This window comes from Lactuca saligna, chromosome 4 (genome assembly GCF_052625555.1).
Source record: "Lactuca saligna cultivar CGN05327 chromosome 4, ASM5262555v1, whole genome shotgun sequence".
Taxonomy (NCBI): Eukaryota; Viridiplantae; Streptophyta; class Magnoliopsida; order Asterales; family Asteraceae; genus Lactuca; species Lactuca saligna.
In genome coordinates, this window is record NC_136420.1 from 124123188 (window position 1) to 124136235 (window position 13048).

General features: G+C 35.6%; 2 protein-coding genes across 2 annotated transcripts; both read left to right on the top strand.

The window, feature by feature from the left end:
- The first annotated feature begins 1836 nt into the window (after nucleotides 1-1836).
- Nucleotides 1837-3783, top strand: LOC145042749 (uncharacterized). The gene is made up of 8 exons (XM_078991223.1): nucleotides 1837-1959; nucleotides 2172-2291; nucleotides 2528-2595; nucleotides 2712-2820; nucleotides 2908-3034; nucleotides 3132-3367; nucleotides 3444-3495; nucleotides 3590-3783. The coding sequence occupies exons 1-8, from the start codon at nucleotides 1957-1959 to the stop codon at nucleotides 3655-3657; spliced, it is 783 nt and encodes a 260-aa protein (XP_078847349.1). The 5' UTR covers nucleotides 1837-1956; the 3' UTR covers nucleotides 3658-3783.
- A 2533-nt stretch (nucleotides 3784-6316) lies between these two features.
- On the top strand, nucleotides 6317-7743 carry LOC145042750 (ATP synthase subunit epsilon, mitochondrial-like). The gene is made up of 2 exons (XM_078991224.1): nucleotides 6317-6607; nucleotides 7425-7743. Exons 1-2 carry the CDS (start codon nucleotides 6424-6426, stop codon nucleotides 7454-7456), a joined length of 216 nt encoding a protein of 71 aa, XP_078847350.1. The 5' UTR covers nucleotides 6317-6423; the 3' UTR covers nucleotides 7457-7743.
- Nucleotides 7744-13048: the final 5305 nt, after the last annotated feature.

The window sequence follows — 13048 nt, forward strand, 5'->3', positions numbered from 1 at the left end:
TTAACAACACATATACATAATGATGTTCCATTTTGGTTTACTGGATCAAGAAAGCCTCATGTGGTTGCAACTTTAGGAATCCTTGAGTATTCTTACAAGTAAGTCATACTTTTTTTCTCTTAACTTCAATCTACTAACCCCTTTTTCCTTTTTTGGATCATACATAGATCTATAGAAACACAACAATAATTTTACATCAATACTAGTCCAGGGGCATTTGAACCTATTTACAAAGCTCAAATGACAACTAGTGAAATTTTTTATGTTAAAGTTCTTGTAGTTGACTCTAAACAAGGCGAGAAAGAGTTTCATACAGGGGTTATGTTATTGGGAAGGTTACATCACATGAAGCTTGTGAATTTGGTAGGATATTATGCATAAAAATGGAAAAATATATATATATGCTTATATATCTATATATGAGCAAAGGGAGCCTCTCTTCTTATTTGCATAGTGAAAACCATGAACTTTAAGCATGAATTTAAGGGTAGATGAGTAGGGGTGAGGGGTATGTGTATGACGTTTTTTACTTTATTTTATCTTTTCAAGCTATATCAAATTAAGAAAAAAAGATAAAGGAAATTAAAAATGCCATATAAGTCATTTCATGTGTCTCAGAGAGCAACAATGAAAGTTTTAAAAACCATATTGAAGCTGCGATCTTTGGTAAACGATAGAGACCGTTTATGTAATCTTGTCTAATACTAATTTGATGTAAATACAATATGTACATATATTTGTTTGACATTCCAGGGAGTCTGAGATAACTTATTTAAAATAAATTATGTTTCTTTATAGTTATTATTAATTTATCTAATGTGATAAGATTTTTTTAGTAAATATTAGATTAGTTTATCCGATACCAAAAATTATTAAGCTTTTAAATTGATTTTAATGTTTGATGATATTTGTTTATACTATAAAATTATTGAAAAAGTCATATTATATTATTAATTTCTTCTTAATTTGTTTAAAGTAAATGTAAAGTATAACTTAACTTTGTTAATGAAATAAGTAATAAAGCTAAATCACCCCCTCTCCTTAGTTAAATTGGTGCTTGCTGTTGCACTAGGTGCTAAAATGTGGGTATTTTGTATCAATTGAGCAAAGAAAGGTTGTAATTGGATAACGGTATCGAAAAACATATTTGGTTGTAATTGGATAACAATATCTAAAAACATAACTTGAGAACTCCCTAAAGCGCTCATGTCATTACGAATATATAAACCCAAATTGTAAAAGCTTAGAAATATACATCCCCAATTGAGTTGTGACATGATTGCATTATGATGACTACGAATATGAAACTAATAGATTGCTGTATCAAGTAATTGGATTATAGTTTGTTACCATATCAATAGTTGCGCAACAACACCAACTATGAGAAATCCACAAATCCACATATAATGTTGTAAACAATGCCAGTTATGTACCATAATCGGTGGCTAGATATGTATAAGGAAGCATGACATACATATGATGATGAACATCAATAGTTAAAAAGTCTAACATAACTAGATTAAAAGACAATTAAGCAGGCCATCACAATCTCTATCATATAGGCCTTTATGGCCTTGACTCGTAATTGACACTTATGAACTTCTATTCTAATAAAATAAAAATAAATTAAATTAAAATAAATCGATTTATCAAATAAACTAAATTAAAAATAAAATAACTTATCAAAAAGTATAACATGTACCCATCCAAACAAAATACTTATTGGGCTGCCTTGCCATTGAGACCATAATCAGTATTTGCTAAATTGCTCAATTGTCTTGTCAAATGTGTGGGCCGGGCTAGCTGGGCTACCAACGGTAACATACATTCACCGATAAGGTCACCGCCTTAACACCGCAGACCGCCTCTCTCATCCTTCACCCCTCCTAGGGTTTAAATTGAAAAAATTCTGTCTAGAGCAAACAAGGTGCTGAATCTGCTCTATCGACTTCAATCATGGTTAGTGTTTAAATTTGCTTTTAACTGCTTATGGGATGGATTCGCATGCTTTGTTTATCAATGAATTTATGTTAACGATGTTCCATTATGCCCAAGTGTACGATTTAAATTTCAAAAAACAATGCATCCCAGCGAGTTATAGCAGTTAATTTGTAAAGTATCCTTCTGTGATTTTAGCTTGAGTTCATAACCTTTTTCATTGTTGTTAAAAGCCTCAAGGAGATTACATAGAGCTTCACAGGAAGAGAAATGGCTATCGTCATGATCACTTCGAGAGGAAGCGGAAGAAGGAAGCTCGTGAAGTTCACAAGCGCTCCCAAACTGCTCAAAAGGTTACGCTTCCTTATCAATCATTTTGAATTCCTTTTATTTGGTTTCTCTGCCCATTTTCATGTTGTTTTCACCCGCATCACTGGAAGAATGTTTGGGTACACGACATGTTGGGCCTGGAATTGGAGCATCAAAGCGTACTTTTATTAGAAAATTTGATCTTATTGCTCAAATCTCAATTGGAAGCCATGGAATACTAAAAGCGTTTCCTTCTTTTATGGTTGTTCTCTTGTTCCAGGCTTTAGGAATCAAGGGCAAGATGTTTGCCAAGAAACGATATGCAGAAAAGGCTCAAATGAAGAAGACGTTAGTATCTCTGCACTGCTTTTATCTTTTTTAGATATATTGACGTTTCCTGCTTTCTTCTGGCATCAATTTCTGTGTATTTGATCCTGCTAAGCGTTTGTGATGCGTGTTTATAGATTGGCTATGCATGAAGAATCATCAAGTAGACGCAAGGTGGATGATGATGTTCAGGAAGGTGCTGTTCCTGCCTATCTTCTTGATCGTGAGACCACAACACGAGCAAAGGTTTGTTTCCTCAAATAATTTGGCTTTGTAATAAACCCTTCTTCTCTTATATATATAAATATATAAATTTAATCAACAAACATTCAGATTCTTAGCAACACAGTAAAACAAAAAAGAAAGGAGAAAGCAGGGAAGTGGGACGTGCCTTTACCCAAGGTAAGACCCGTGGCTGAAGACGAGATGTTCAAAGTGATCAGAACTGGGAAAAGGAAAAGTGAGTATTTTGACTATTTTAACCTTCTTCTTCTTCATCTACTTTTTTTTTTGTAAGCAAATAAGTTAAGTTGTGTGTGTGCATTGATTGATTGCAGCGAAACAATGGAAGAGGATGATCACAAAAGTGACATTTGTAGGACAAGGTTTCACAAGAAAACCTCCAAAGTATGAGAGATTTATTCGTCCAACTGGTTTAAGGTTCACAAAAGCCCATGTGACACATCCTGAACTCAAGTGCACTTTCAATCTTGAAATGATTGGTGTGAAGAAGAATCCTAATGGTCCAATGTATACATCACTTGGTGTTGTCACTAAGGGAACTATAATCGAGGTACGTTTTTGCCACTTTGTAAGAGTAGTTATTTATTGTCTGTTGGAGTAAAAATTTGTGTTGATGTGAAATTTAGGTGAATGTGAGTGAATTAGGTCTGGTGACACCAGCTGGGAAAGTAGTATGGGGTAAGATTGTTATTATTATTATTATTTTATAAGTATGTATAAATGTTTGTGATGTTGCATAGGTTGATGTTTTTGTGGATGTGGTTGAATGCAGGGAAATATGCTCAAGTGACAAATAATCCTGAGAATGATGGATGCATTAATGCGGTTTTGCTTGTGTAGTTTATCAGCGAATAACATGTTTTTTTTAAGAGTATCTTTGTATGCTTGGTAAGAGCTTGGAATTTGCATGGTGATTCATTTTCAGAAAATATGCATAAAACTACTAAGAATTTGCATGGTGATTAATTTGTTTTAAAGTATAATGTTATAATGAGTGAGTACATGAAAAATACTATAATTGTAATAGTAATATGTAGCTTCATTCACATAAAAGAACGACTGTAAAACACTAATAATACATTAATGCGATTGACTACAACTTTAGCCATGTTTTCATAATAAGCAGCCACAAAGACAAGATGGTCCAAAGCTATTATTTGTAAATACGAAGTACCCAGTTGGTTAGCTATAGCTTAGGCTAAGGCTTGAGGGAGTGGCTCGCAATGGACTTGTTACACCACCCCCTCACCTTTGCTTGAGGAGTCACCAAAGATGGGTTGCTACGACGTTAGTGAGATGAGAGAGAGAAAGCAAGAGAATGCTATGATTGGTGGTTGGGCTTTTGTACAAAATTGTAGAATCCTAGATCAAAATAATAAGAAGATGAACCCGTGAGTGATTTTGAGCCTTCAATGGACCATAGTCGAAGCTTTCATTTTTGTTGCTAATTTGGTCGTTACTTTTAACCAGAAAATTGGGAAGAAGCTTGGTTCCTTTTTTTAACAGAGAATTAAGAAGGAAGATAAAAAAAGTTACACATTTAGTTCCTAAAGTTTCAGCAACTTAGTATTTGTTTGTCTAAAAGGAGAAACCTTTTTATTTAATATTAAATTTTTGTGTTTTATAAAAATATAATTTATTTAATATGAAATGTTTGTGTATTAAAAAATATATTTTATTTAATTTTGATAAATAAAATCAAAGAGTGCTAAACGTGTTATCACTCTCTATGAAATGTTAATGAAAAAATGATAGCGAAGTGGCAGACCAAAATATGATACGTAAAAAAAATGATGTCGTATGGTGCTATAAATGCTACCACTCCTTAAAGGATTGGGTATGAGCCAATGTTATAACATCAATTAACATGTCACTTCACTTTTAACATCATCTTAACACCATATAGGAAATGATGTTTCAATGTTATGACATGTTAAGAGCAAGTGATAGAAAGAGAATGAGAAGAATGTGATTGGTTAGTTTTCCATGTTGAATCTCGTTGCCGTTACCACATTTTATGCTATAACATCATTTGGGGGTGTTGTTCATTGTGTTATAACGAGGTTATGATGTGTCAACTCAGCCATAACAGCTGATAACATGACCCACACCGTATGCTCTCATAGCCTAAGGGGAGTGGTACTATTTCTAACACCTTGTCACATCATCTTTTTGGGTGTCATGTCATTTTTACCTCTTAACACATCATTTTCAGCATTTGGTAGAGAATGATAACACTCATATCATATCATTTTTTTCTTTTTCAAATTTAATTAAATTATATTTTGTTAAACTACAAATAATTAATATCAAATAAATTATATTTTTTAAAACACAAACATTTGATATTAAATTAAAAAAAAAATATACAATAAGGTTTTTTCAGGGGGTTTTGTGCTAATTCTGGAAATTTATACTGTAAAGAAATTGTAAGTTAGGGTCGAATATGTCATAAGGCTAAAATCAATGAACCAAAACTGTTAAATCATGATTTTTGTGTCTTCTTCTCCCCATAAACCCCTCTCCAACAATCAGCTTCCACAAAATCTTTCCCTATCGTCTCGCTAAGTTCCTAGCGACTGCCTCATAGCAAGCCCCCTAACGAGCCCTAGGGGGCGGTGTTTCGATTATGTTAGCGACCGTAGTGAGGAGGTTTAGCAATTCCACTCCGTTCAACCTTAGTATATAATTATAATTGCTAAATGCATAAGTAAACTATATTTTTAAGAGTAGATGGATGGAGCTTTCATCCTTTCAAGTCTTGCTGGGAACAAAATGGGACAAAATGTATAAATATATGAGTATGATTGTGGATGTGTGTTAGTTGTGTTAAAAAAAAAAAATCATATTTTTGTTTGTTTGTATTCTGATTTCATTTCATTTTATTACAAATTTCAATATTTTTCTTATTAATACAATGTACTTTGAAAGTTTTATCTAATTATAACATTGTAGTTTTAACCATTTTCTCATTGATATAAAATGATACCCCATTGAAATTAGAAACTCGTTATGTCAAAACCACAAAATATTATAAAAGCAAGTTATAATATAGCTATACCAAAATCAAATTACTTATAGAAAACCATTTTGAAAATTCTATGCTTTTATTCATGATGAGATTTGAACCATAGGCTATTTAGGAATAACATATTTCCCACACAATTTGATATGGTTAAACCCAAGACCTATTGTTAAATATACTTTATTGTCATGATTTATTTGTATAGCTATATATTTGATCATAAGATGACATCAATATCAAATATGATATATATATATATATATATATATATATATATATATATATATATATATATATATATATATATATATATATATATATATATATATATATATATATATATATGAGTAGTCATCTTGGTAATTAAAAAAAAAAAACGAAATACATGGGTTCTCCTTATGATGAGGCAAACTGAGGGTTCAAAAGTGAAAATTGTATAACATTCGGGTGGGGTGGACCGGGTCTATTGTGGCGTTTCCCTAAAAACATCCGGTATATAGAAATAGAACTGGTGTAGTCGGAGAGAGCCGACGTTCCAACAGAGGAAGAGAGAAAGAAAGGAATACAGATTGCAGATTTTGATGGCTTCCACAGCTGCCGTGCCCTTCTGGAGATCTGCAGGGATGACCTACATATCATACTCCAACATCTGTGCCAACCTAGTCAGGAACTGCCTCAAGGAACCCTACAAGTCCGAAGCTATCGGTCGGGAGAAGGTCCATTTTTCCGTCTCCAAGTGGGTTGACGGAAAGCCTGAGAAGCCTAGTAATCACTCTCTTTTCCTTTTAACTCTCATCGTTTCTACATGATTTGTTGATTGCTTAGATCTAGGGTTTCTTTCGATTATACAATCATTCTGATTTGTGGATTGCCCTGTTGATTTCTAGGGATTCATTCGATTTTTATGGGTTTTCTATGTCCAAGCGATTCATTAATTATAAGATTATAGCTTCAAAATCTGTTTACCATATTGAATCTTTTTTCCAACATTTCAACCTTATATAGTATGTTAGAAGTTTTCATTTCCGATCACTTTAAATCTCTTGTCATCATAATTTTCATGTGGTAAGGTAGGGAAGACAAAGAAATTTTCAATTATAGGGTGTCTCCTATGCTTTTGGGTCTAGTTTTGGCTGTAGTGCTCTGCAGAAATTCTTGGGCTATCGAGAGACATAGTAAATGAAAATTTCCTGAATAAGACCATTAGCTCAATAAGTCGCAATCAAACAGACGCCAACTATATTTCATTTGACTTATGAGTATATGCTTCTTTAGAGAATCACCATACAATCTTTGAACTGTTCATGGTGGCATATAACTTTGCAAATGGATATCCCCTTAAGAGAATCATGATGTAATACATGATTTGATTCCTGCTTCTAAGGCTTTGGTTTGTAAATGTAACAGGTCTTGTGAGCATGATTATATCATAGTGTAACATCATCAAGTAGATTAGCATGCCTAAACATTAAAAATTGAATATGTATTAGTTTTCAGCTTATAGTTTAGGTAGTAAAATAGGCTTGTGATACCTAGGGAATCTTTTTCCTGACATTTTTCTTGAATTTTGTCTGTTTTTCAGCCATTCGCAGCAGCGATCCTTCTGAAGTATGAGGCAGGAAGATGTCTGAATATTTTAAAATTTTCATATTTACTAAGCTGATTATGGATTTGATCTGATTGGGTTTTTTAAAGCACTGCACTTTGCTAGCATAAGATTGTTGGCTACAATAAAATTCCTACTGTTTTGTTGTATGTGGAAGTTTTCTTTTTTCTTTTGATTCTATAATAATTGTTGAGTTGTCATGGTTGGGGTCAAAAGCTGTTTGTGGCTTTGGCACGTTGACATTGAGTAACCTGAAATCCTAGTGAATGTTGAAGGTGCATGTGGTTGTGATTTACATATATCAACCAGATGGTTATTTCATAAGATATTAACCCCTTGTCTTTAGAAGACACGGAACCACAAAATTGAAATTTTAACCACAAGTAGCAATTGTTTTTTGATTAGGTTGTGGTTGATAGACTAGCTGAAAAGGTTAGCTTTTGCCTTGATAAAAAAAAAGTAGCTCATAAGCCGGATGAAATGTGAATGACAAAAAAAATAAGTTGTGGAAAATGAGTATATAAGGCTTGACGGTGTGTATGCACGAGGAGAGTGAATGTAAACGGGAACTGTATCTAGGAACACCACATTTTGGGTGTTAGGAACACCACATTTTGGGTGTTGGAATCAGGCCCCTCTTTTGTCAACTCAAAACCAAAGATTCAACCCCTGTTTGTTACGTGAGAAATATGTAGAAGTAATAGTGACTCAAAATGGCTGCAACATTATTCAGAAAATAGATGGCTTTTATAGCCTACAAAAACCTAATGACTACAAAAAAAACAATACCTAACAACTACAAACAAAACAATCTCACGTTTACTATTTTCTAGCACCTTAACTACCAATCTAAAAGGCCCAAAAGACTTGGTCCATATGATTCATTCAACCCATGACCTACTTCGTTCTATGTAATTACTAAATTAAATACTAAACTAAAATAACCTGTCAAGATTAAACCCAACATTTACCCCCTTAATCTTGACAATCTTGATCTTGCTTCTCTTGCTATCCAAATCATTTTATTCAATCTTGCTACTTGCTTTAAGAACACAAAGTTCTTATATCTTGCTCTTGCTAAACTTTCGAGTTCCAAAAACTTTCTTGCATCTTGCTACAATCGTTCATGCTACAAACCTGGAACTTTCTACTTGCTATTGTCTGCTACTTGCTACAGATTTCTGGTTTGCTACTTGCTACAAACCTCTTGCTTGATATCTTCCTTTTCCTGTGATCAACAAAGCATGATCAACCTTGCTACTTACTTCTCTTGCTTACTGAATCTTGCTAACATACAACAACCTTCTGCTACAACGTCTTTCTTCATCTCCACCTGCTTTCAATCTTCGGGATCACACCTTCACAGCCGGACTGTCAACACGACTATGAGCCATTAACTCCACAGCAGAGCCGAAACACACCACAGTCGGAAAACCACCCTTATTTGATCCTTCTTTCTGTGTTTCTTTTTCAAGAAAGAAACATCCAACAGGTTGCACGTCACAATCTTCACCTTGCTGCTTGTTTTTTTTTCTCAGATAAGCAAGCAACTGGCCTCTTCTTTCTTCTTTCTCCTTTCTTTTTTCTTCTTTCTTGTCTTTCTTTCTTTCTTTCTATCTTTCTTTCTTCTTTCTTTCTAGCAATCTTCGCTGCTGTAGTAGTCAATATTCAATTCTTCATTCTTCTTTCTAATTTGCTGTTGTGCAGCGGACTTTCTTCTACAAACCAGATATGACCCTTCCTCTTGGCTGTGACTGAGTACTTCTTGGTCTTAAAAGCTTATGGGGTTTTCACTTGAGTACTCAACCCTTTCATGTTTTTATTCTTCTTCTTCTCTCCCTTCACCATTTTATCTGCTGATCTCACATGCTTCTTCTTTTCGGTTCTCAGCCCTGCAGCCAAGGGCTGCTCCTCCTTTCTCTACACCGACTCTCAAACCTGCTTCAACTCGCTCTGATACCAAATGTTGGAATCAGGCCCCTCTTTTGTCAACTGCAAAACCAAAGACTCAACCCCTGTTTGTTACGTGAGAAATATGTAGAAGGAGAAGTAATAGTAACTCAAAATGGCTGCAACTTTATTCAGAAAATAGATGGCTTTTATAGCCTACAAAAACCTAACGATTCCAAACAAAAACAATCCCACGTTTACTATTTTCTAGCACCTTAACTACCGATCCAAAAGGCCCAAAAGACTTAGTCCATATGACTCATTCAACCCATGACCTACTATGTTTTATGCAATTACTAAATTAAATACTAAACTAAAATAACATGTCAAGATTAAACCCAACATTGGATGGGGTCATGTTATTCCGCCTCCCCCTTAATAATAATAATAATAATAATAATAATAAATTGTATCTAAGAACACCACATTTTGGGTGGGGTCATGTTATTCCGCCTCCCCCTTAAAAAAAACCACTTATTCACGCGAGTTGTTCTTCATGCAACTTATCATTCACGCGAGTTGTTCTTCATGTATCTAAGAACACCACATTTTGGGTGGGGTCATGTTATTCCGCCTCCCCCTTAAAAAAAACCACTTATTCACGCGAGTTGTTCTTCATGCAACTTATCATTTTAAGCTCATGGTACTTGTAGTTTCAACAATTGGTAAACTAAACCCAAATGCAGATTTCCTTTGTATATTTGATACTTTCTAAAATATCAATATATCCCTTGAACATTTATACTTTTAACATTTAATTAATCTTTGTGAAAGAACCTTAGATCAATCGATTTATCAAACAATGACTAATAATAAGAAGAGAACAATGAAGTATCACAAAGAGCTTTCACTAAGAATGATAATCTCACAAAGAGATTATTGTTCGCACAAAGCGGCTATTAGGGTTTGTGAAAGACAACCCCTTCACAAACCCGTACAAAAGATTATATAGAACTATTATAGACAATCCCTACAAATCAGGAATGTTCCAGCTAACTAATATATGATAACTATGGAAACAAGATAAATACTAAATCTGTTACATATAAGACATATATATATATATATATATATATATATATATATATATATATATATATATATATATACTGAACAACTTGTATGCTGATGCTGATGCTGATGCTGATGGATCAGTTTCAAACATCATCATATTATAAGGTTCGACCTTACAATCTCCCCCAATATGATGATGTTAAAAACAACAGCTATACGAGAACACCTTTGGACAAAAATTCTTCATACTCAGCTTCAGCTTCTATTTTCACAGGCCAGTAAGGACTATCCAGCAGCTCCTGTCTTCTATTCAGCAACTCCATAACAATCAGTATGTGAAACTCTCCAGATAGATCTTGATGACTCATGCACATTTGTCTTAAGCCAACAAGATGTGATGTTGGAGCTCTTGGAATTTCTGTGGTGCGCTGAAAGCACATTCTTCTGTTTTTATCGAGATAAAACATTCCATGTTCAGGAACAAAGATAAACTTATGTTGAACCGGCTCAACACCGATAGGAAGAGAATTGTTTGTTCCTTCAGCACCAAAATTTAAAACCAACACATCTTCACTATCAACTTGAAATCTAGTCCTTCTCATTCTTGGAGCTGAGGAACTTTGGCCTTGCTGCTGAGAATGCTGCATAGGAACAAGATCCAGATGCTGAACTTTCTTGATCAGTAGATGGAGAGCACATGTCAGTTATGAAGAGAGAGCCGAAGTTTGCTTGGATGCTAATTCGAGCAACTCCATCCATTCAGAATATCCATATCTGATCAGCTCATCCCTCTTGACAACTTCAGTGTATGGATGTTGAGGACCTTGACGAGTGATCAACAAAGTAAGAATTTTCTCGTTATGAGGTTTAGAGGCTTTAACCTTGATGATCTTATCACTGCTCACTCGTCGTTTAAGAACATCTTGAAACCTCTTGCGATCAATCCTATCGAGAACATTTTCAGTCCTTGACATGCTGCTACTGGGAGGAGGCTGGGAAGATTTGGATTTGGACTGATATTCTAAGAACTTTTGCATTTGAGCTTCAAAGGATCCTTTGGCCTGAAGTTTATGATGAATGAGAGATTTATCAGCTTGAGCAATATTCTTTAGAAGCTGAGCTTGATTGGCTTCATCAAGAATTTGCTTAACTTGATCAGGAGACATGTTCCATTCAGCTGCCAAGTTGGATATGCTGACGATGGACTTAGGTTTCTTTCTAGGCAGAGAAGTATCAGTGTGTGAAGAAGCCAAGTCAATATCTGCTGCCTTGCACTTGCGAGATAGAGGTTGAGTATCCTCACTAGCTACATCTGAATCTTCTCCTTGAACTGGCATAATGGGATCAATGAATTTCATATCTAGCATTTGACATTCATCATCATGTTCATCTTCATTATCATATGAGGCTTCTCCTTGAAGTGGAATAGTGGGATCAATGAAGTTCATGTCCAACATCTGACACTCATCATCATGTTCATCATCATGCTCACTATCTTCAGCAAGCTTTTCAATATCTGCTGGTCTATCAGACTCGTCAGCAGCTGGTCTATCAGACTCGTGCACTGGCTGTGGTGGCTCAGTCTGGTTTAAAATGTTATCCTCAGATCCGAGCTCAACAAATTCAGTTTCTCCCTCGTTTTGATCATCACTAGTTTCTCCCCCTTTTTGATCATCATCATGTTGTGGGCCAGGGGAAGGAGTTGGCAAGAGAACTCCCTTCAGCTGATGGACATCGGCCTCAATTCGTAGAAGACGCTGACTCATGTACCGAGTCAGTATCAGAAGCTCATTAAATTCTGAGGCTGGTATATGAAGGAATTGAGTACCTGGAACTTCTTGAGAGCGATGTTGCTCCCCCGGAGATGGGTGCTCCCCCGGAGATGGTGGCTCCCCCTGGGATGGTTGCTCCCCCTGAGATAGTGGCTCCCCTTGAGCTGAGTGAACTCTCTCAGTGACAGAGAGAGTATGAAGAGAAAGTTGAGGGGAGAGATGACCACCATCCTGTGATTCAGCTTCTTGATCAGCATGATCTTCGTTGTTACCATCAGCTCCTTCATCAGTATCATCGGTAAGTGAAGGAACAATATATGGATTTGCGATCCATTCTCTCATCCGATCAGAGATGCCGATGTCAGTTTCCAATGGATCATCTTGATACATTCGCACTGACATGCGTGGGCATTGGATGGGGTTTCCAGAGTGGGAGTAGTAAGCTTTAGCGAAAAATTTATTTAGCACAAGAGCAATCCAGTGTGGAAAGGGGACATGATCAGCGCGTACATTTGCACGAAGAAGTTGGACAAGCTGATCAAAGAAGAAAGCCACATAATCAAGTCGTTTGTTGAGAAGAAGGGAACAGACGACTTGTTGCTCATAAGTGCTCAGTTGATCACCACTGCGAGATTTGTGACCCACACATTTGCACAGAGCACCGGTGAAGAACTTCCATCCTGGAGTCATACATTGATGCAGAATGAGAGCTGATCGAGTACCAGCCTTTGAGTGATCATATCCCAGTTGATCAAAGAGGCGTCGACAACGTTCAATAGGTGGAAGCTCAGAGAATGGTTCAAAGATTGGTAACCTGAGCGCAGCACTGAGGAGGTCACCGGTAATAAAAACTGAGTGTCTGCC